The sequence below is a fragment of the Brienomyrus brachyistius genome, unplaced genomic scaffold, assembly GCF_023856365.1.
Source record: "Brienomyrus brachyistius isolate T26 unplaced genomic scaffold, BBRACH_0.4 scaffold49, whole genome shotgun sequence".
NCBI classification, from domain to species: Eukaryota; Metazoa; Chordata; class Actinopteri; order Osteoglossiformes; family Mormyridae; genus Brienomyrus; species Brienomyrus brachyistius.
The window spans coordinates 2,316,740-2,342,500 of record NW_026042324.1 but is presented as its reverse complement, the minus strand read 5'-3'; the positions used below and the strand labels follow the sequence as shown (position 1 = coordinate 2,342,500).

Sequence of the window (25,761 nt, the reverse complement as noted above, 5' to 3'; positions counted from 1 at the left end):
GATTTTCAAGGTCGTTCTTAGGTCAGTTCTGATTGGTGCACGACCCTGCTATAATAGCATGTTGATGATTTGTCCACACGCACGTGATGTCACACACCTGTTTGCACACGTAAAACTGGCACAGCTAAAAAATTAAAGCAGTCGTCCACCTAGAGCTACGTATGAAACAAACTGACAAAATGTGAAAACTGAAGACATTTTCTCTGTAGTTTTAGTTTCAATTATTGTTTTTTTTTGTCAACCCTCATTTTTATTTTTGTTTCCATCCATCCATCCATCCATCCATTCATTCATTTCCCAAACCACTTATCCTACTGGGTCGCAGGGGGTCCGGAGCCTATCCCGAAAGCAATGGGCACGAGGCAGGGAACAACCCAGGGTGGGGGGCCAGCCCATCACAGGGCACACTCACACACCATTCACTCACACATGCACACCTATGGGCAATTTAGCAAGTCCAATTAGCCTCAGCATGTTTTTGGACTGTGGGGGGAAACCGGAGTACCCGGAGGAAACCCCACAACGACATGGGGAGAACATGCAAACTCCACACACATGTGACCCAGGCGGAGACTCGAACCCGGGTCTCAAAGGTGTGAGGCAAAAGTGCTAATCAGATTTTGGCTGAATCAGACTAAGGAGACGAATCAGATAGATGAACTTCAAGGAAGGTGGGACTGTAACAGTGCATGGTCCCCAGCCTGACCTGTACACCGCTTTTGACAAAACTGTTTGCTAAGTAAATGGAAATGTAGTTCTGTATTGCAATTCTTGTGATAACTCTGAACCCCTTATTGTGGATACAATTGCAACCAATCACAGTAAATTGCCATATCACCCACCACTACATCAATAGATTAATTTTACTTAAAAATGCTCGGGTATAAATATGTTGTTCCATACACCAATTAAGCTTCCATCCATCCAGTGGAGTCACAGCAGGGATTATTCATGTTTAACATGAATGTTCTGTGTGATGATCCATCTCAGTTGACTCCGGACTTGCTAATTGTCTGTCTCTCGGGGACAGTATGTAACCTTGGTTTGCTGATGAATTCTCTTATAATTATTGGCTTTTACACCAAATCCAGTTCACCACTGATGGCTATATACCAGAAATGATCACCTCAGAATTACAGCGAATCGGTTGCTCGCAAACGGACTTGGATTCTAACAGCTTTTTGTACATGCTGACGCCATCAGAGGCAGTAGGGTGTGTACATAGCTTAACAGTCATGAAGATGCGCCACGTTTCTGTTTGTTTGCTGTAGGATTTTTATTTATATATGTCTCTTAATTTGCATGCACACAGGAGGCTGGTCAGGCAGGATTATAGAGACGTAACACTGTCCTGGACATTGTTACAATCTAGATCATTTCCTTTTCATTTTATGTGATGTTCATACCCTGTTAATTGGCTCATTGTGTTGTAAGGGTCAGATAATCCTTGGGAATGCATTTTCGCCAGTGTGTAGTTTAGTTATTTGGTATAGAATCTGATATTTAAATTTTTTTTTAAGTATCTGTGATTAGTAATTGATTATGTTTTTGACGCTGTACTAACTCCAGTCTGTCCTTCAACAGAAATACATGTTCTTATGAAATGGGTGAATGATTCCATATTTTCTGTGTCTGAAGACAGGATACAGAACTTATAAATTCACCTTTGGCACAGCAGAAATCTCACTCTTTTTCCTGTCTGATGCTTCCATGTAGTAATCTAATGTGTCACAATAGCCTATCTGTATCTTTAATGTTATTGCATCAGACTGGTTTGCTATTTTTAAATAGATTTATTGCAGATTATTATCAGTTAGCTGCTGTAAAGTCCTTGCTGGTTTTTTTTTTCCAAACTGGAATGATTTGCTCTGTTAGTTTGTGGTCTAGCCTGTCAGCTTTTAGAGACCTTTGTTGTTTTTGGAGTCTAACCTTCCTACATTGAGCATGTAGTGTGTAAGACTGCAAAGTGTTTCACATGCTTGGATTCTTCCCAGGTCTAACAACCTTGAAGACACTATCACTTTGATCAAAGGAAGGATCGAGGAGGTTGACCTACCAGTGGAGAAGGTGGACATTATTATTTCAGAATGGATGGTGAGTGCACTTCAGGTTGCTGGTGAATGTGTTGCTCTGGGTACTCTTGTACAGTGCCCAAAATCATAATTACGATAATTTATTGAAATCACAGTTAACACAATTATTCTTTGATTTTGGAAATATGCATTAAAAACACTTGTCTTTTTAACTGTGGATTTCCTTGAACTCTAAATATAATTCAACCGAGAAAAGGGGGGCTAGAAAAATGGGAGCATCATTGTGAAAAGTAATGTGACACAATAATCATTTTGTGTTTATTATTTTAATTATTTTATATATAATTATAATTGCCCTGCCTGGTGAACATAACTATGAATCTGTGTTTATGGCTTTAAAGAAAATATACTGTAGAATCGGATCTCATTGTTTTATGTCGTGTGGTACATGCTTGATTGGTGGACAGGCAGACGACATCAAGCTACTTGACTCTCACTAGTGGCCAGTGACATGAGCTCCATTATGTTCCTGTAGGAAATTGAAATAACTTGGCTGACTATTTTCTGGAAAATGAAGGATGAGGAACATAATTCCTAATGACTTAAAGGCCGTGACCACTAATAAATTTGAAATCCCTGTCATGTTTGATCTCCTGACAGAAGTGTGATGTTTTCAGGGTGTCAGGGTTCAAGAGCACCATTCTGTACACGGAGATTTGGATTTTCCTTCCATCCATCCATTTTCTATACAAGCTTGTCCCAAGCAGGGTTGCTGGTTCCGGTGCCTCTCCCGGAAGCTACTGGCACACTGCAGGGAATAGCCCTAATATGGGGCACGTGGCCATCGCAGGGTGCCTACTCCCAAATGCAGCATTCACACCTGCAGACAATTTGGCAAGAATTGTTTGTTTGCCAAACATATTGAATGTTAAATATTTTACTACTTGGTATTTGGGTCGTCCTTTACCTTAAATTGATGTTTGATAAGACAGAGTGCTTTTCCACCACATCAGGTACTGTACTTTTGCTTTGGTACTTGCTGTACTTTCCCTTTTCTATTGACTTCCAGTCAAGTACTGTTTTCCAAAAGGCTTCAGTACCTAAAGTGCCAAACAAGCTGCTTTTTTGATACTTCGGTACTTTGGGGTGGGACTTGAAACGCTTTCTTTTTTTAATTGGTTATGCAAATAGCCTGAATCTGAAATGCTATACATCCGCTGTCTTGAAGTTGCAAACTCAGACAATAACGAAAAATGAATAAATAAATAAATAAATAAATAAATAAATAAATAAATGTAATAATGGATGCGAGGACAAATGAAGGACCCAAGCTTATATTGGGATCTAGTTGGAAAAACATACATAAGTTCAGGATGGCATGGCAAGAACATAAGAAATTTACAAGCGAGAGGAGGCTATTCGGCCCATCAGGCTCATTTGGGGAGAACTTAACTTATACCTCAGAGTTGTTAAATCTTATCTAGCTCTGATTTAAAGGAACCCAGAGTTTTAGCTTGTGCTACACTATAGGAAGACTATTCCATACTCTAACTACACAAGTGCTTTCTCAAATTCATTTTAAAATGTTCTCCCGCTAATTTCCACTTATGGCCATGAGTTCTAGTATTTAAACTAATATTGAAGTAGCCATCTGGCTGTTTTGTGTAATATACTAGAACAGCACGGTATTCTGTTGTTGTAATGAATATTGGGATATTTATTAAGCAAAAAAAGAATTTAAGAAATTTCTCACAAATCCGTCTAGGAGTGATTTAACCAGCTAGGATGAAAATTACTCTCAGGGAGCACTCATGCAAAAACAGTGGAGGTAAATTTTAAACTGATCTTAAAACATATACTAGATAATCTTGAAAATGAATAACCATTAAACTTGCTAAGCTTTTTTTTCATATGACAAACTAAAAACATTTTAGTAAAACGTAAACAATCCATGCTGTAATCTCCCCACAGAGCTGAGGATAAACGAAAGCCTGATCTTAATTTAGCTGCTAAGTGATGTAAGAATTGTATGTGCGTAACATGCGATGTTGGTACTAATATCACACATCATCCAGCCCTATAATATACTGCAGGTATTTTTGAAATTCAGTACAAAATACTTCGCCTCATGTTGTGATTTCATTCAGCGCTGGTACAGTACCAGTCTTATGGCAGTGAAAAACCAACCAGCGTGGTACCTAGTGGGACATGCAAGTGTTGAGCAGTTTTTCTTAGAAACATGTATTCTATGATTTATCGCATAAAATCTGACTTAAAGCTTATCTTTCCTTTAGTACTGGAAGTCAGTCTCTCCATGCAGTTTGAGCACTGTGGCTATGGTCTATAACAGTGGTTCTCAATTAGGGGGTGGGGGAGGGCACTGCACAATTTATTGGAAAAGTGTAGAAAACAAATATGGCATTGTTAAAGCTAGTGCTGGGCGATAACGTATGTTGAATTTTTATGATAGATCGATATTTTTTCAAAAAGAAATATAGGATGATACAATACAGTTTATTTTGAAATACTTTAACTGTGTTAAAATTAGGGCTTTATTAAACCAATAGTATTCCTTTCTGGTTGTGAACAGTGTGAAACCTTTGGTCGTAACAATACACAGAATCCCAGCCATTACGATTAAAATGTAACTTTTGTAGCCTTAAACCCCAGATAATAATCTATTCTTTTATTATTTTACATGGAAGTGACGTAAAGGTATAGAGACAGGCCTAGAGCCCTGTATTGACAGATAAGAGAGAGAGACAATCTCCATTGTGTGTTTCTGCATTGTTGCCTTCTGTCTATTGTATTATAAACTTTCTTTATAATTACTGAGCTACAGGAAAGATTGAGGAAAATGTATAAATTATGATTTTTGGTAATGATACACTTAATTTCTAGTTCTCTTTATGGCTTTACTTTTCAGCTTCATGTGGAAGTGAGTGAAATATGTCCACAGCAGTAAACTTAAGGAAATGTGTTTCGCTAATGTGAAACGAGTACCAAGCTGATGGAAAAGAGCAAAAAGGTCCCAATGGATCACAAGAGAATTGCCGTTTCTAAAGACAACCGTTTCCATTATAAAAGCTCATCAATTGTCATTGTTGGACTGTTGTGAAACCGGGCAGTGATAAATCAACAGGGCTAATCTTGCAGAGCCGAGATGCTGTCTTCCTAGCATTTTGAAGAAGGACTACCTCAACCTGCAATCTTGTCATTTCATTATTTAAAAAATTGATCCACATTTAACCTTAGAAGAAGATTGTTGTGATAGAACTTTTGACATAATTTCTTCCCTGGTTCACAAGAACAAAATATTTATAAGTAACAGAAGGCTGAAACACGTGAGGGTGTCGGGCAATCCATCACTATCTGTTAGTTTGTCTGCTTCTTGGGGTCATGCGTGAGGCAGCAGCGCTCAGCTGAGGCACGTCGCTGACAACCTGCTGCTCCTTTTTTAGCACATGTCATGCTCTGCTAAACCTCGCCAAGATCAGTGCCCCTTAAAGTCCTGCCCACAAGATCTCTGCAGGTAGGCGGGGAGACAGACTGCAGACAGCTGACACAAGCTGGACCCAGATCAGGTGCCCACTAGACCAGAGAGCGGGTTTATTTATCACACTGATTAAGGAGGAGCCCAAGGTTGATGATGTCAGAACTAAGCCGTTAGTCGTGCAGGTGTAGCTACAATGGCCGCGTCCTTGGCAGGGTTAATCATGATTGTGTCCAGCTTGCAGATTGTCCTCAGTGCTGCATGAGCGTTGCTTCTCCTTCTTCTTTCAGCTATATGTTTTGCTTTGAAATAAACATTGTTTTTTTGGATGAGCTTGGATGAGTTTTTGAAATAGCGAGTGTTCAGAACCTGGAATTTCTCAGGATGGGGTCTGGTCGCATGTTCTGCCATGTCCCCTCTGGGCACCGTGTGCGGTTCACAGACAAATAAATGATGCTCCCTCTTCAGTTTCATTATCTTCTGATAAGAGTCCTATCTACTCAGCAGGAGGACCACCATAATCAGTCATTCTGTCCTTTTTTTCCTGCCATTGTGTCTGCCTAGCCCTCACCATGCTTACCTAGAGGGAGGTGTATATTTTACGTACCATAATGCTCGTTTTATTTTTTTTTTTCCTTATTTCCAGACTTGCGATCATCTGCTTTTTGTTAAATACATTTTAAAGTTTCAGTAATGAATGATAAAATGCAATTAAAAGCTGCCTGTTTTGATTATGCAGAGAAGAGAATTTTCAAAAGCAAGTCCTTGGTCTGATTTTGATTGACACACTTGGTTTTCTGTCATCATAACCATTTATCGACCCTCAAATGTAGGCTGATGCTTGTAAATACAAGATTTTGCCTGCAGTGACCTTCAGGTTACTACTTTGTTTATCACAATTTTTAAGTCATGTAGTATTGGAAGGAGCATGCCATACCCCTGCAGGGGGTGCTCTGGAAGCTGGCACAGGCTTCCTCTGTAGCCCCAATTTACAGCATGTAGCGATGCAGAGAGGCCCTCCTTCAGGGTAGGCTCCCAGGGGCCAGCATGTGATGGACGGCAGTAAATAGAAGGTGTGCAGCAGGGGCGCATGATGGCAATGTGCCTCAGAGCCAGCACGAGCATATGGCTGGCAGCCTCTGCACCCTCTGTGCATTTGTCCAAGCATATGTTCAAATGTAGGGAGGGGATTTCCATATTCAGTGAACGAGAAAGGACCAAAACACTGTCGCATACCAACAGGGGTAATTATATTCCCCAGATGGGGAATACATATGGTTTTGTGATCGGTCTGCTGCAGACACTTTCATGTTAAGCTGTAGAATACACTTGATTTTGTGAACACAGTAACTCTAAAAGTATTTGATGGATCTTTTTCAAGAGATTAGCTTTTTCATATGGGTGACAAACTGAAAGTGATCAAATATTGAGAAAAATTACCCCAATACTGAAGCAGAGTGACAGCAAAGAAAAAAAGATCCCGTTAGCGCGATTGCTCAAAAAGTATTTGACAGATGTTTTTCAACCTTTGCAGCCATGTTATAAGACATGTTTGACCTGGTCAAATTTCAAATGACATCAGAATAGAGGCAGCACTGTATGTGATAGCAAAGAAAAAGCCAGCTCTTACACTTGATCTTGTCTGCATGATTACTCTAATTATTATTAGTCCAATCTTTTTTTTAAAGCTTTGCAGGTACATTGCATGGGAGATGATCTGGACTTCATATTTTGAGAAAAATTGCACCAAAATCAAGCAGCTTAATGACAGCAAAGAGAAGGATGTGATGGTTAGAGGCTTCTTATTGTGAACAGGATCAGTCTATTTGTTATAATTTACCCTGTTTGATTTTAAAATTTGAATAAGGTTTACTTTTGTTCAGTTTTTTATTGTTAGACAGGTCAGTGTAGTCATGCAGTGTAGTCATGTAGTTTTGTCTTTGTAAACATGAGGATTAGAGTTTGCACCCATCCCATGTATTATGTGATGACCCCACTGACAATTACCTGGTGCCCTGCCCCCAAATCTCAAGCATAGCACCACAGAATTTCCGGTTTGAAACTGCCAAACCTGTCAGCATATGGAGAGGGGTTGTAATGTGCTGGGAAGTTCAACAGAGCCGCATTTGTTATTTCCTGTTCAAAATTTTGTGAAAATCTGATACTGATTGTTTGGAAGGTTCTGCTTAAGTAAGTTTGAAGGGACAGTTCACCCAATTGAATAAAAAAAAATAATTCCAAAAATATGAAAATTAATTTTTTATAATAAAACTCCAGCTCTGGTATACAATAGTCCCAATGCACTAGTGACGGACAAAAATGAAGCTTCATGAACCATTTGCTGTATTTTTTGACTCCACTAGGTGGTGCTTTCGGTTTGCTTTGGGGCATGCTTTGCACCCTTATTTTTTTGCACCTCATTTTAGTGTAGGGATGGGGAACCTGTTCCATTGAGGGCCGTTGTGGGTTTTTGGGATGACCTCTCAATCAGCCAAAATCACAAGAAGGACTCAGCTTTCAGGTAAAAACACCTTTATTAACTTTCATACAGTACTTCTAGGAAATGTACAGGGTGGTGAGTGTTGGACGAGTAGGGATTAGATGGTCATAGTGGGTGCCGGGGTCGTTTGGGGAATACATTACAGTTGTTCCAGCAGCCCTCTTTCGAGATTATGCTTCTCTTTGATTAATCTCTCTGCATTTTTTTCTCCACAAGTCGTGTAAGGACTTTGATTGGCCTGTAGTGCATGATGGACAGTCTCAAATGAAAAAAAACTAAAATAATGTGCCTTAAATTGAACAGCTTTAAAATGCCATTATCAGCCGACAAGACATCTGTATAATGCTAAATTCAATCAGTGAGTGGGCTCCAGAGAAGCTTTATGTGTTCATTAATGCGAAATGCCTAAGATGTAATACCCAGTGCCTTGGGTACTTGCCATTTGTACTCATTTGCCTATCCTTTGTTTCTCAGTCCATTTCTTGAGTGACTTAAGCAGACAATTTGAATTTTTGTTTCAAAGTCTAATAAGGTGAATGTTTTTCCCCTCACCTTTGAGGGTAACAAGAAAACCGATTATTGTATTCCCCGGACTCCAGACTCCTGGTAAAGAATAATTAATAAATCATGCACAGTAAAACATTACCACCATTAAATACAGTAATATTAAAGTGCATTGTACATTATTATACATTACTAAAGCACTGTACTGTACTCCATTGAATGAAAGGGATTCTGATGTTTTAGCCTAATTCTCAAGAGATGATAAAATGGAAAAATATCATGCATCCAGGGATGACAGAGCAATGAAAATCATGTTTTTATACCTCTCAAAAAATGAAGGAACAATGAAAAAACTTGTGAAACTTGCACATTTCATAATGAAAAGTATTATATCATAAACTTGTACATAACCTGTAATGAGAATAAAATTATTAGTAAAAAAAAATGCATACGCATAAAAAAATGGATAGGCCTACACACAAAATAATTCAAATTTATCAAATCTAGTGCATGCACAATTTCAGTTGGAAATATCAGAACTATCTTGTAAATATGCAGACGTGCATGAGCCTGAGAGCCTACCCAGTTGCCACCCACAATGAAACATAAATGGTTAATGCAAATGAGTTGCAATGCTCATATAATACACAAATCAAGCCATTCAGGTTGCAAAATCTGACAATAGCAGCTATAAGTAATAAACCAAGTTGAAGACTTTTGAACAGTGAGAGGCAGTGGCACGGCAAAATGTTATATTTAGGGGCCTAAGCACGTTTATCAAAATAATAAATGTTTAGAAGTACGTTTTCTAACGATTTATTTATTACACAAGCATATATTGCACAGCTATTGCTAGCACTTTTGCACTATTTTACACGTGTGGATTACATGACAAACGGCTTTTCTTTGTCAGATTACTTATACTTTGTGTAATGGCTATAAAGTTGAATCTTAAAAGGTGGTTTTACTGCACTGTAGTAAATTCTATCACTCCTACAAAACGCCACAAGAAAAAACGTGGTCAGATCTGAAGATAGAGAAAGAAATGACATTGCACCCAGCACCAATGTGACTGTAACTGTCGGTACATCTTATCCACAACTTCGCCCTCAAACGTAAACATGAGTGTGACATTTATGATAAGCAGTACTCTGTTATGCCTTATTGTGTCAGAGCGGTCGGGAGGTACTGATGTGGTTTATGAAACTCAAAATGAACCAATCATGATGTTATTGTCTTGTCGGCATCACAGATGACTTATGCATTCAGAGAATGAAACGGCTTTCAATTGACAAAAGTAGCTTAATTAGCAGTCATTTCATTGTCTGCATCTACTGCTGTATAGTGTACTGTTGTGCATTTGATAATTTAACTTTGATTTGATTTGAGGTGCCGTTATTGCAGTACCAGTGCAGTCACTTACCATGAATACATTTGGAAAACTGGACATAACTGCAAATGTGGTTTTTGCATGTGCTTGTTCACCTACAGTGTAGGGAAACATACATTTAATGCAGAACAAACAGACATTAGACATGGAGTAAACAAATAAGTAAAAATAATCTTGATGGTCTGTGAACTTGTTTCCATCTAATCCTTTCGTTTACTTACAAGTAGATTCATGCATTTGAATGTGACACCTAATTCACATTTTGTACAACCAATGACAATTAGTTTAATTCATGGAAAGAGGTGACAAGACATAATTTCATTTGTTATTTCAAATACTATCAAAGTCAACTGCATAGTCTTTGGCTCATATAAATGAATGGGATCCCAGTGGAATAGAATAAATGGAATTAATAAAAATATTAATTTCGGGTGTCTTCTTGTGCATACGCAACTTTGAAAAAGTTTTTTTTGGTCAATCACACAATTGCTTTTTGCTGCCTTAAGATCGCCATATTTCAAAGAAAATCCCTGAACATGTAAACATGTGAACATGTATAATATAGGCAATCTTTTTACCCTAAAAACATGGACTTCCCCCTTTTTCTGAGGCAGTGCTGGATATTTGAATAGCAGAAAGGCTTAACTGTGAGGTTAACGACATTGTCTTACATGCCGTCCTAGTCAGTTGCTCTGTCAGGCATCGTAAGTGAGGTGAGTCTCCCGTTGTAGGATTTTTATTCCTGCTGTATCTTGCCACGTCACCCTGACATCTGCTCTGCCTTCCATTCATGGATTTCCTGCCTCGTGTAATTATTGTCCCCGTGTCTTTTTGCACATTGACCTCATTAACCTTAAATCAATGGGCCTCCACAGTGCAAAGGCGAGAACAGCGTCTGGTGAATGTCAGACTCTTTGTTACTGAAGAGAAACGACTTTCTTTGTATTTCTCCATGCTCAGTAACACGTTACAGTGCTGCAGCACTTCATATATACAAGATCATTTAAAATACCTGATCACTGGATTTTATATACCTTGGATCTTACCTGGATATCGTCTTGACAGCCGTGCACAGAAGGAGTATAGATAAAGGAGCTCCACGGCTTTCCTGCATGTCGTCACGGCGAGGAGGGAAGTATTAAATTTTGAATTTATATCTCTCTTGCGTCACCTCTTTACAGACACAGAGAACCGGTACAGTATGTTAGTTCTGTACAAGCATGGAGGGCTTGTTCCGCAAGGCAGCTCATGGTAACTCTCCACCATGTTGTGGAGCCCCAGAATTGATATTCCACCCACGTGTCCGTGTAGCATGTACTGGCTTTTCTGGTAATTAATTGTGAAGGCGTTAATGCAGGAAAACGCGCAGGCACGTGCAGCGGTGCAGAGGGTGGGGCTGTGGCAGGGAATCATGGGAGACGATGTCAGGTATATTTCTCTGTCCAGATGGCTCCCCTACAGGTGAGGCAGCAGCCTGTGAAATTACATTCTAAATTACACTGCAGATGAGTGCCGTACTTTTGCTGCTCCGCCGGCCGCCCGTTCCTCTCACATTGGCTGTAAATGGCCCGGCGCTGGACCAAGGACAGAGCGCTGTTATCTTACACAGGAATGCTGCCATTGGCTGGAAGTAGGAAAGGGGAGGGGGCAGCACGGGTAATATGGTTCAGGTAGAGGACAGTGGTTGTTAAAAAGTTAAATTGAGTTGAATTGCTTTCTGGTGTTTTTTATTTTTTACTGTATATCAGCATGCAGGCTTGTTTGTCCTGAATTCTCTAGAGATCGGTCACACTGAGGCAGTGGATTTATCATAACTTGAAAGTGGCAAAATACCCAGTCCCCCCCCGCCAGAATGGTTAGCACTATTTCCCCTACAGGCCGAGCATATTCTCAGACACTACCTCTCATCTGGAGCGTAATCTTGTAGCATGGTCATCATCATAAAGCCGACTTGAACAGCAGTATTTGGTCTACAGACCCATTGTCAGTAAGACCAGGTCACACGGGGTGTTTGAGAATGTTGGACATCGACAAGGTTGGCATGTTTGTCCATTGTGCTGAGATGCTTTTCTTAAGTACTCAATTGTTGTGATGGATATCATTTTGCTACAATGATCGTTTTGTAAATTGCTCAGCATCACATTGTCGGTGAAATGAAAGAGTGAATGTGAGCTAAGGTGGGAAGCCTTTTATGGAGCTGTGTGTGTGTGTGTGTGTGTGTGTGTGTGTGTGTGTGTGTGTGTGTGTGTGTGTGTGTGTGTGTGTATGTGTATGTGTATGTATAAAGTATAGGCTGTTTACGAATTGAAGTTTACTGTGTGCTGCTGAGCATGTGAGGACCAATAGCAAAGTGTATACAAGTCAGCAATTTGGGTGGTTCACAGACGTGTTAAATGATGTAGACAAAAACTCGATTTTTAGTAATAATGAAATAATACTCTGGGTAATATGGTGTCTACTCAAGCAGAAAACTGGGTCAGGCAGAGGTCGTGTCAAGCAGAGGGGATTCTGGGTAGCAGGTGGGAAGAGAGGGGAAAACCTTGGAAACCTTGCTAGTGAGACCATATAAGGGAGCCTGTTTTGGTGGGGGGTTGAGTCAATTCCACAGCTCATAAACATTTACTGCTGTCATCTCAACGAATACTTCATAACTCAGCCTCAGATAGCCATGTGGTATTTCTTCTATTTTGCAGGGATCTGTTTTCACTAAACAATTATATTATTGGATTAAATTAGAAAGGATGCTGTCAGAACAACAGCAATTTATCCGCTGGATAGCTGTGTCACCCTCTACAATTTCTAGGATCACTGGATGGATCACCTGGAAATGATAGGCAATAAATGTGCTTTTTATCTAAATTCCCCTAGTCATGACACGTAACTCTGAATCTACAGCTGTTCATATATTGCACAATTTCCCACAAAGCCAGACAATGAAGTGAAGCACGTGAATACTATGGGTTTTGTGGTAGCGTATGTTTCTTGCTCAGCTCTTTATAACAATGCAAAATTGTTCACTCCCTAGCTTTAAAAAAATCTTATATTAGCAAATATCTATTAAATTGCGTGGACAGAAAATACGAGACAATTTTTTATCCCATTTGGTTTTTCAATATGAGGTGAACACATATTGGGACAGGTAGCGACTCTAATCCTCACGTTTCTCAGAAGGCGTGTTGTCATAACTGCACTAACATGCTCCCCTTGTACAATAAAAAATGAGCAAACAAATGAACAGTCTTAGGTATAGAGTATAGAATTGTTTGTTTTATGACACTACTTGTGAGCTGTAGGGTCATTTCATATCAAATCATCGAGAGGGTCTCAGGTCATCCTATCAGATTCCCTGAAAAAATGTACACATGCTCCTGTACCAAACATGGAGAAATTCCAAATATTAGGTCAGTATCTCCAGTAGTTTTGAAACTACAGCCCTTTGAAATTGTAAATAATTTAATGCATTTTGCAGACTCGGCATTTCCATCCACCTTCCAACATTCATAGCTCCTTTGATATATTATGTACAGCTTTGGAACCTTGTGACTAGGGCTAACTTTGTCAAATTCAACAATGTAATCAGATCTATGTGCCGATGAAACTGCGAACCATGTAATATTGGTTTTTTGGTTGCATTTCTGCAGCAACCTGAGCATGGCAGCCCATTATTTAAAAAAAAATCATAACTCCAGAAGGAAGCTCAGGCAACAACATCAAATCTTTGTCAGACCACCTTCAGATAAATAAGAATACATGGTAAAAATATGAAAATGATGGTTAACTGCTCAAATGGTCGAATGAGGACATGAAATTGGGCAAGTCTGAAAATCGAACACAGTATTCTGACACTAATATAACACTAATACACATGGTTATTGCATACACCTAGCGTAATATGTCATAAATGTCAGGAAAAAAAATCTACATAGAGTGTTCTATCTGGCATACTATTTCAGTAAATAGTTATCAAAGGGGGCATTATTTTTGGCCATTTTCATGGCTTGCTTTTTGAATCTGCAAAGTTAGCCCTTGTACCAAAGATTAGTAAGCAAGTGTTAGTAAAGATTAGTAAGTGCCATATCAAAAGAGCTATGAATGGGACCGAAATCATGAGTTGACAAAGTGCATAAATTAATTTAAAAATTCAGAAGGCCGTACTCAAAGCTATTATAGATACCATACAGCCCTAAATGTTGGAATTTCTCCATAAGGTTGGTATAGGAGTACCTGTGAATGTATTTTTTAAAGGAATCTGAGAGGGTGACATGGGAATTCTTCTCAAACAAGGTGATTTGATATGGGATGACAACTTTAGAAGAAAGTTGTCCTGTTGGAGTTGGAGGCATATTATGCCTTTGCTAAGATACAGGCTTGGTGGTATGTACATGTACCATATCTATTATTACAGTGCATAGGTTTGAATGGTCATAACCTTGGATGAAACCTTGTGTGTCTACTTGTCAAATATAAAAAGAAATTTGTCAAGTGGAACCTGGTTACATATAATTTATTACAAAGACTTGAGCAAATTAATTTTATTATTGAAAGTATTCACCGACTTGTACGGGTGGCTTGAAAGATAGTTCTGCGGGCCTGATTTAATAATGAATAATAAACATTTCATGGGCTGGCAGTTTTAGACCTTTTCATCAACTGTGAATGATCCAGTGAAAACCCTCCTCCTCCACTATGGAAAATGGCTGATCATTCAATGGAATCATCTCCATTATTTCAGTAGTAGATCTAGTGCTTCTAACTTTGAATACTGATAGTTTTAATAGGGGGCAGCGATTTTGGTATGTTAACCAAGAGCCTGTATCGTACATTTTTACATATCGTTTGTTCCATCAATAAATAATGCAAAATAATAGTAATAATAAAGAAACATACTGGTCAAGAAAAGTGAGAAAATCTGATTTTAATCCATGTAATGATTTTGTGAAGATCCACCAAAGATCAAATTAAGTAATTATAGTAAGAATAACAAATAGTTTTCCTGTTCACAAGGTTAAGCACCATTTAATTCACCCTTCTCTTTGCTGTCACTAAGTGCCATTGCTTCGTTTTTGTATGATTTGTTTCAATTTGAAGACGTGCTGAGCTTCACTCATACAATTTGCCAGGGAAGCTCAGAAAAGATCGAACAAATTATTCTTCAGTTATCATGCTGATAAGATCAAGGCTCTGAGCTGGCCTTCACTTTTCTTTTAATTGTTCTTCAATTTCGGTGCAATTCTCAAATTTTGATCAGGTCCAGATCCTGTGCAACATGTATGATAAGGTTGAAACAGATATGTCAATTGCTTTTTGAGTTATTGCGCTGAGTATCAAGCGTCTGAAACTGCTATCACTATGCAGCACTGCTTCAATTTTGTGGTGATCAGTCTCACAATTTGATCACTTCCAGTTTGTCATCCCTACATTGTGTCTACTAAGTTTGAAAAATATTCAGAAAATACTTTTCCATTTATCTCTATTAAAGTCCTTTTGAGTTATCTCATTAACGGGAAAGTGTCTACAGTGGGGACAGACCAGTTCCAAAACCATACATGTTCCCCAGGGGTGTTTCTAGCTTTTGAAAAGATCAGGCGCTAAGTCAGGTTTACCTGGGGCCTGACTTTTTCTTTTTTTGAAGGACTAAAATACTCGGGGCTCGGCTTAAAATACTCACAGCTATATCCCCGAGTGATCTCACCTAACGACACCCTTGATATTCACCATCTGAGGAATACAGATATTCCTGCATTGTTCACCCATTCCAGTTCACATGCTGTATGATTTGTTTCCAATTACGTTGCCATGGAGTTGCGCTGTGTTGCAATGCATTGAGTAGAGCGCAGAGGGAGCCCCCCTGACCAGCAGATTTTGTTGTCTGGTGTGAGACAGAGCCCATCTGTGAAGCTGTTGTGCATTAGCAGCCAATGCGGTACTTCACTGGTCAGGCTGAGTGTGTTGCAGCACTCACTCAGCTAGCTACTGCTGCCTCTGGGGATTTTCTTCTCTGTTTAAACTATCCTGTTTGTTTTTGTTAACCTTTGTTTTAATTACCACTGCAAGTTAATGATGATTTGAAATCATGCTGTGATAAAATTAGGCTAATATTGTTTAACCCTGATGTACCACAGTAGTTTAATTTTTTTGCAAATGATTGTGATTTTTTTTGTTAGAGACATATGTTTTGGATTTTTTAGTGCCAGCGTGAATATTCAAAACAAATCTTAGCAGGTTACTTCAATTCTTCATTGTCCCTAGACTTTTGAAATTTTTCTGTTGACAGTTTTTCTCTGTCCCGTAGGGCTATTTCCTCCTGTTTGAATCCATGCTGGATTCAGTGCTCTATGCACGGGACCTGTACCTGGCTGAAGGAGGATCAGGTGGGTCATGCCTGCATGTGCTCCCAGAACGCGCTGCTCACGGGTTTCTGGAAGGCCCTGATGAGATGTGCACCCCATGCTGCAGATGAAATATAGTTCCATTATCGGATGCTCCCAGGCATTCATTCGGCGTATTAGAATTCCATGTCAGTGGGGTTGGCTATCGCTTACTGCTGTTTGGTTGTTGATGTGTTTTGGGGGGCAGGGGTGCCTTTTATGGGTTTTTGAGATAGTAGCTCTTGCACTTCAAGGTCCCCGTAAGTAATTATACCAACCTTGTGATGAGTGTATCCTTCAGAGGCAGAGAGCTAGCTTGGACCGCCAGACCCATTAAGGCACATGTAAGCATCTGAGTGTTGGCTGGGCCCCTTCCCATGAGCCCAGCAACAGCAGCAGCTTCCTGGTCGCTGGCTGGGTGGATTTGAATGGGAAGGTGTGCAGTGCGTCTTGTAGCAGACCAGGGCTTCCTAGGTGTGCCGTAAAAGTTGCTACATAGCTGTGGGTCTCCCCAGGGCTTGCTTGTGCCTGCATGTGTGTGCATTGCGCTTGGTCTCAGCACTGCCGCATTGAGCAAGTACTTTTAGAATGAGAGTCATTTTGTTTGCCATGTATAAAAATGTACAATTTGTTTTGGTGGTGGTCAAAATGCCGAAAACAGAGACACTGGAAGGGGATGTGACAAGGGTGATAGGGGTCACGCATTACTTTCATAGTCCTGTTCCTGTTCCTCTATTGAATCAATTATTTAGCACCTGGGGAGCAGTGCTTGGGGAGTGTACCATACTCAGGGTATCTCAGTGATAACATCAAGTACGATGATATACAATCAAATTAAACAGAAATGCTGGATCTAACAATGGATTCTCTTTCAGGTGATTAAAACAGCCATTTGGTTTCTTCAGTTTTAACACAGGAGTGAAAATATGCCTTTAAACTGGAAAGAAATAATGATTTGACATTCACTGTGATAATTATCAGTGTCACCCGACATGAAATTATTTTATCGTGATAACATTTTTGGCCATATCGCCCAGCTCTAATCAGGGGTATCATGAAGCAGGACTTCTTAGCCAGATTACTTTGATGCTAAGTAGAGGTAACTCTGGGTTTCCAGTATCAGGAGACTGGTGTACTTCTTATGGCCTGGCCATACTTCTCAGCATGTGGATGTGCTCATACGCTTATGACGCAGTTAATATAAATATTGTTCTCTGCAGTCGAATGCTTTTAGCACCAAGATTTTTTGTCTGTGTGGCCACCGATTGAGTAGGGCTGCACACTTCTGGGTAAAACATGATTTTTATTTTTTTTTACACATTATCACCATGAAGATGGAACAAACAATATGTAGAGATGCACCATATATTGGTTAACATACTGTACTGGAATTGCTGTCCCATATTTAAACTTTATCAATATGCAGTGTTAGTGGCGCGAGATCTTTTTGTCGGCTTATTCACCACTTACAAGAGGTTTAATAATACCGGCCTGCAAAATGCTTATTATTCATTATTAAATCTGGCCTGTAGATATATATTTTTTTGTTTTTCGCAGAATAAAACAAGTCATACCACTGATAGCAAACCTGGCAAGTTTCACCTTTTTCTCTGTGTAGAATGAAAATATGTGACTGGTTTCCTTATTGTGCTGCACTATAACTTACAATGCTATATTCAAACATATCATGTGTGAATTTAAAATGATAGGTTTGTTTTTATAAGGTCAACAGATTTGAATATACAGTATAGTACTTTTTACTTAAGTGCTTTTAAAATGAAGTATGTCTTATTTTTCTTGAGTAGTACTCCTTTGTGCAACTTAACTGAAACAAGTTGTCACACAGACAGAGGAGGCACTGTGCGCACAGATTGCCAGGCCTGCTCAGGTTTGGTTAGAGCTGAGAAGATGGACAGAGGAGGCACTGTGCCCACAGACTGGCAGGCCTGCTCGGGTGGGGTTAGAGCTGAGAGGATGGACAGAGGAGGCACTGTGCCCACAGACTGACAGGCCTGCTCGGGTGGGGATAGAGCTGAGTGGATGGACAGAGGAGGCACTGTGCGCACAGACTGGCAGGCCTGCTCGGGTGGGGATGAGCTCAGAGGATGGACAGAGGAGGCACTGTGCGCACAGACTGGCAGGCCTGCTCGGGTGGGGATAGAGCTGAGAGGATGGACAGAGGAGGCACTGCGCGCGTAGATTGACAGGCCTGCTCAGATGGGGATAGAGCTGAGAGGATGGACAGAGGAGGCACTGTGCCCACAGACTGGCAGGCCTGCTCGGGTGGGATTTGAGCTGAGAGGATGGACAGAGGAGGCACTGTGCCCACAGACTGGCAGGCCTGTTCGGGTGGGGATAGAGCTGAGAGGATGGACAGAGGAGGCACTGTGCGCGTAGATTGACAGGCCTGCTCAGATTGGGATAGAGCTGAGAGGATGGACAGAGGAGGCACTGTCCCCACAGACTGGCAGGCCTGCTCGGGTGGGATTAGAGCTGAGAGGATGAACAGAGGAGGCACTCTCCCCACAGACTGGCAGGCCTGCTCGGGTGGGATTAAAGCTGGGTAGATGGACAGAGGAGGCACTGTGCCCACAGACTGGCAGGCCTGCTCGGGTGGGATTAGAGCTGAGAAGATGGACAGAAGAGGCATTGTCCCCACAGACTGGCAGGCCTGCTCGGGTGGGATTAGAGCTGAGAAGATGGACAGAAGAGGCATTGTCCCCACAGACTGGCAGGCCTGCTTGGGTGGGATTAGAGCTGAGAAGACGGACAGAGGAGGCACTGTGCCCACAGACTGGCAGGCCTACTCGGGTGGGATTAGAGCTGAGAAGATGGACAGAAGAGGCATTATCCCCACAGACTGGCAGGCCTGCTTGGGTGGGATTAGAGCTGAGAAGACGGACAGAGGAGGCACTGTGCCCACAGACTGGCAGGCCTGCTCGGGTGGGATTAGAGCTGAGAAGATGGACAGAAGAGGCATTGTCCCCACAGACTGGCAGGCCTGCTCGGGTGGGATTAGAGCTGAGAAGATGGACAGAAGAGGCATTGTCCCCACAGACTGGCAGGCCTGCTTGGGTGGGATTAGAGCTGAGAAGACGGACAGAGGAGGCACTGTGCCCACAGACTGGCAGGCCTGCTCGGGTGGGATTAGAGCTGAGAAGATGGACAGAAGAGGCATTGTCCCCACAGACTGGCAGGCCTGCTTGGGTGGGATTAGAGCTGAGACGACGGACAGAGGAGGCACTGTGCCCACAGACTGGCAGGCCTGCTTGGGTGAGGTTAGAGCTGGGTGCTATGACTGTGCTTCAGCCGTCCATGAATGTTTCAAATGAATGCTCTGAGGTTCGGGCGTCTCCCCGTATGGTCGTGGGGTGTCCTCCTGGTTCTCTGATTCCCCCTGCAGTCCAGAAACATGCTAAGATTAATTGGAGTTGCCAAATTCCTCATAGGCTTGATAGTGTGTGAGCCCTGCAATGGATTGGCGGCCCATCCTGGGTTATTCCCATACAATTTTTATTAAACCACCACGTTCTACATCTGGTTGCCGGGGCAATAAGTATGAATTAATGTGCCTGCGATGTCCATCTTAAATGTGGCCAGTCTGTTTGCATATAAGGCGACAGCTTGTTTCAGTTAATTTGCACAAGTGTGTGTTTTACTGGATGATGTCTGCCTTTACTTGAGTAACATTTTGTTGTGGTATCTGTACGTAAGTTTTTTTTTTTTTTTTAACCAAAGCATGAACGGGTCCGTGTCCATTACGTGTGCAGATGCGGAAAAGCATAGTCTGCATGCAGTGAAGTATGTCCTGGCATTTAACATGGTACATCGCCATGGTAACTCATACTACATGCCTAACCTGCTTTGTAGCTGATTATATCTCAGGCTCACAAATTACAAACAGTGCATGGACTAATCAGTCAAAAAGTCAGTATGCTACTTGACGTAACAAATAGGCTTTCGCGAAATCTCAAAATGATTTGTCACCGAAAATCCTGTTACTACAATAAAGTTAGCTTTATATTCGATATTCAGCACGTAGATCATTTTTGGGTTTCAAGCTCTTTCACTATGCGTGCTAAATCTTGTTAATATCTATGAAATGAGGCAGTCTCTGCTGTAACGAGATATTAGTTCATAACTTTTGCACATCCTTAGAATGTCCAGAATACTTTATGGACAAATTTTAATATTTGAATATTTGCACATGCACTTCACATTCAATAGCTATCACTAGCTTCCAGTCACTGGTTTCCAGTGACTGGCGGTAAATGGACACAGTGCAATTTTTAATAAAGATGCATGAAATACATAATCTGAAAATAAAGTGGTGTGCATTGTACTCCATACTCCATTGCTTGAACCACATTTTACTAAATATGTCTGTCTCATTTAGTTATATGGTTATTAGTCCATTTTATTTTTCTACCCTTTGCACCCTTAATGGTTTACAGTAAAATCCAGTTATAACGGACCTGGCAAAACACTCCATTATATGCAGAGTTGCTGTATGACCAGAACTACAGGACGCCATTTACTCATGCCACACCCCAGCAGACACACTTGTGGTATAGATTATTATATTGTACATATAGTAATCCAACTTTACCTGACCAGATGTGTGACTATTAATAATCCTGACTGCATATCTGCGCTGGATATCACTGGCACGCCATGCGCCTTGTAGGCGGAGCTGCATATCTGTTATAGCGAACAAAACTGCAGCCAAAAGCGGCCCTGGGACCATATGATTTGTCCGTTATAAGCAAAATTCCGTTATATGTGAGTTCCCTATATCCAATGCTTTTTCTGCATGTTCTTAAAGGCGCACAGCTGGGACCAGTGGAGCGAGTTCCCTATAATGGGATTTTACTGTAATTATTATTGAACATGGATGTCACTCTCCTAAAATACGTCAACACCTTTGTCATCATCTCTGGCCACACGCCATACCCCTGCTGTGTATGTGTGTGTTTGCCTAGATCACATTTGGGGACCAGTATGCCCCCAAAGTGTGGTAAAACTTGAAACCTCCTTACTTTTTTCAGATCCCTATTTGGATAACCACAATTTTATAAAAATCTGCAAATGCAGTCAAAAAAAAAGCCAAAATCTGAAATTTTGTTTGGTTATTTATGGTTAGGGGTTAAGGTCATCATGTTGGCATTAGAGTTTTCCCCATATAAATTAATGGAGAGTCCCCACAAAGATATAATTACAAACGTGTGTGTGTGTGTGTGTGTGTGTGTGTGTGTGTGTGTGTGTGTGTGTGTGTGAGAAAGAGAGAGAGAGAGACAGATAAATAAATATTAAATGGGTTTTGAATAGTGACTAGTTAATATATTACTGAATAGTAAAACAGAATGATTATGAATAAAAACACACAAAATGACATTCTGAAATAATTACAAAACCAACAAAGCACAGTTTTGGAAATTAAGACAATCATTATCATTTTCTTGAACAATGAAAACTGCACACATGCGCTTACGCTGTCAGTAACTCTGTCAGCATGCCTTTCTGGCTTTGACAGCAGCGACGGTGTTGCACTTTGGCATAATTGTACTTTTGAATTCTCTATATTTTACCATAATAATTCTGTTCCGCTTCAGTCAAATATGCAGTCCTGTTGCTGTCCATGCTTACGTGATTGATTGCTCGTTGCAGACGCACGCTGTTGTGTGCATGCACTTAGGAAATAATCATGGTTTCAGTAAGAAAACCTGTTTTGATATAGATTGCTGATAGCGTTGTGATATTGTTCTCAAATTGAATATGTTTGTTATATTGTTATATATTGTTATATGTTTCTGTTAAGCTGAATTTATGTTGTAACCCCGAGTTTGTTAAATGACTTGAACTTGTTGGCTAGTGATGCTGATGGGATGGAGTCTTTGAAGATAGGGAGCCTTCTGTGGGGGAGGGGGAGGTAGACAAGGTGTCACATGTTGGGGGGGGGGCAGGGGTCAGTTCCTTGTTTTCCAGATTTTGAGTGAAAAGTGCTGAGCTGGTTTGGGTTTGGTTTAGTGAATGCTGGTTATGATTTGTAGCTGGTGATGGGACAAATTCCTTTCCACGTGGAGGAACAGTCAATAGAAGAAAAATGCTCCTTTATCTTTTCCCTATATCTCTTTGTCAGCCTTGATTGCTCTGTTGAGTGTGAGCTTAGCCTTTTTATATGCAGCCTGGTGACCACTCCTACAGATTTCTTCCTTAGCAAAACATAGTCATTCCAACTTAGCTGTAAACCAGAGTTTGTTATTGTTATATCCAAGTATGATCTTTGCTGGAATGCAAGTCTTTTCCCAAAAGCTGATGTAGGAGATGACTGCAGCAGCATAATCCATAATCCATAATTGCCCTGGCAACCTGTGGTCCATGTTTTTACACATTTAATTTCAGGCTTGGCAGCTATGATGGGATGAGATGGAAGAGTGAGTGGTTAGAGTTTCCCAGTGCATGCAGATATTTGCCTGGTATGCATCTTGATGGTACTGTAGCAGTAACACAGAGTTTTGCCTTCCCTGATGGGGCTACTGATAGAAGGAATTCCAGGTTTGTGTGGTTGAATTCTCCCAAGATGATCACTGGAGAGTGTGGGTGTTTCAGCTCTACCTCTGCAACCTGGTCAGCCAGCTGTTATTGTGCTGAGTGTGCATTTGCCGTAGCATGGATGTAGCATAAATGCTAATTCCTGACATTTTCCAGCTCAGGGGAACACGTTACTGCACCAGTGTTAATTAATATACAGACATATTCCTCTGCCTGGTTTTGAAATGGAGAGCAGGATCGCAATCTGCTCTGAGCAGCAGAAAGCTAGGTAGTTCCACCACCACGTCAGGAATGCTCTCATTTAGCTATGTTTCCTTAAAGCTGAGTGCCGATATAGTTAAACAGTCATAGATGGCCCTTATGGGTGGCATCAGTTTTGTTGCAAAGTGAACGAACATTAGAAGGAAGTAAATTAGGAATTGCCAGTTGAAAACTGTATCTCTGAATATGCTCCAGGGACCTGCCACTTCTTCCTCGAGTTTGCCGCTTCTTCTTCTTGTGGCGGTATGACGAGCAAAGTTCTCCAGCTGAGTTTCCATGTAGAATTTCTTCAGTCATGTACAGCAGTTCTGGGAGAATTGTATGAAATTGAACCCCTAAAATGCAGGAGCTCGTCCCTCTTGTATGTGATGCATGAAGTATTGATGTGAACCAGCGCAACAAAGGAAATGAGGATGAAGATTTACCTTAATTGCCTTACAAAACATAATGTACACACTCTAATGTCTTCTGGCCAAAGAAGAATCTTTATTCTTTTTTTTTCACTTAAACCATATATTATAAGCTAGACAGCATCCAAGTCAAGTCATTTACAAAGTGTAATTCACCAAGTGTTTACGAAGTGCTGTACAACACAGTAAACAGACTCTGTAAATAAGATTGTACCATAAAGTATATAATTGTAAATCCAATAATAGTAATCACTTTGCGGTTCTCTGCAGAAGTCTTAGACAGCAGTAAGTACACATTTGGTCAGAACAGAAAACACAATGTAACATTAGAACATATGCAAATTAAAAGTAACACAAAAATTTGTAAGAATTTCTTCTGTTTTCTGTTGTATGGCTAGTGGAACCGCTTCAGTTCTTACAGTAAACCTCACTACAGGGGCACCTCAGCCATTCTGTGTATTTATTCAATTTCACCACCAGCTCATTTAACTAATTTATTTTATTTAGTTAAGTTATGAGATGTTGGTTAGCTATTCGAGATGCGCTAGTGGATGAGTCAAAAAACACATGGCTGAATAGGATGGTCGCTGCAAATTCTGGGATGATTTTAGCAGAACTCGTGAAATGGCTAAGCTAGCATACTCTGACAGGTATGACAGTATAGTTTTACACAAACATGTAGATCGTTTAAACATAATTTTCTTCGACTGCCAAAGACATTTGCACTGTACTTTACATAGAATCAAACAATAAAATATAATCTAATGATGACATGTAACACTAGCATTCAAGATGCTAATGCTAATGAGTAAAAATAAGTCTTTAATCTGAATTTAAAAACTGATTGATGGATTTGATCTCATCTGATCTGAAATGGCAGACTATGCCAAAGGAGGCCATGAGTCTGACAGCAGTTTCAAAGGCACGGTCACCCTTGGATTTTAACCAAGACTTTGGGACTGACAGTAATAACTGTGAAGGCATGGTCACCCTTAGAATTTAACTGAGACTGTGGGAGTGAGAGCAGTAACTGCAAAGGCACGGTCACCCTGCAGATTTTAGCAATCAACAAGACCATGGGAATGATAAAAGAAACTGATCAGATGTGGACTTCAAGATTCTGATGGACTTGAAGGTGCAGTATATCAACAATATAAGATAGGACAAGTCCCTTTATGGCTTTGAAAGCAAAAAGTAAAACCTTATACTTCACCCTAAAATTCACTGGAGGCCAATGTAACGAAGTGAGAATTGGTGTGATATGATCTCTTTTCTGTGTTTCAGTCACTATTCTTATTATACAATGTGCTGAAGGCTGCTGTGACTATAATGTGCCCTTTCTGTTCCTATAGCAGTGCATGTTCTCTCTGCCTGTGTGTATGTCTCAAGGCTGCATCTCTGTGATGTGAAGCAATGCTTAGCACCTTGCCTTGCCTTGACCCCTATCAGTGACCAGTGAAAAATAGACCCTGACACCCATAGTGGTTCCAAGTCACTGGGTTTTACAGGCTTTCAGTGACAACACAAAGGTCACCTTCTATGAATGGTGGCTGCAAAGCTGGGATTGTGCTGAGAGTTTGGCAAGTGTCACACTGTAGAACGGCTGTGGAGACAGTTGATGCAAAAGTGTCTTGTCAATCCTGTTCTTCCTTGGGTCTTTAGAGCCGTTTTGCAGTGGTAAAAGCAGCTGTGCTTACCGGAGTTTCCAGTCCTCTCCTTACCTTAAAGCAGTTCTCAACTTTTCAACTGCATGCTGCTCTTCTACTCCTACTGCTTTAGCTTTGAAGGGGCTGCCCGCGCTCTCCTCACATTAACCTCCCTTTATCCTTTAATGTCTCACTATTTGTGAGGCATTGCAGAGAGCTAAAGCTTTTGTCCCTCTTCACGGCGACCACGTGGGCTGGATCGGGATGACAAACTGGCCCTGGGCAGTGAATCGAGAAGGACACAGATGTCAAAGCCATGAATCTCCGTAGCCGTGTTCCCGCCCTCCCACTGGCTCGTGGGGATCCAGACGATTTGCCCAATCAGCATTTCTCCCCCTCACCTGGGCCTGCATGCACTCACTCAGTTCTCTTCTAGGGGAGAAAACTAAGTGACACATATGTGCCGTGCAGCATGCCAAGCAGCTGTGTTCACACCGGAGGTTGCTGGGCCAGAGTCTCAGCCAATCAGCAGCTGCATCCACTGAGCACTTCCTGTGGCCACTGCACTCTCTTTCCACTCTTTTTACCGCCCTTTTGTTATTTA

The 25,761-nt window shown here is 40.9% G+C and overlaps 1 protein-coding gene across 1 annotated transcript in view; it reads left to right on the top strand.

The window, feature by feature from the left end:
• Window positions 1-25,761, top strand: part of LOC125723495 (protein arginine N-methyltransferase 3-like) — a 63,951-nt gene that overhangs the window by 20,746 nt on the left and 17,444 nt on the right. Inside the window, exons 10-11 of the mRNA XM_049000126.1 lie at window positions 1,995-2,094; window positions 16,213-16,291. Coding sequence (XP_048856083.1) covers window positions 1,995-2,094; window positions 16,213-16,291 — 179 coding nt within the window. The remainder of the gene's footprint in view (window positions 1-1,994; window positions 2,095-16,212; window positions 16,292-25,761) is intronic.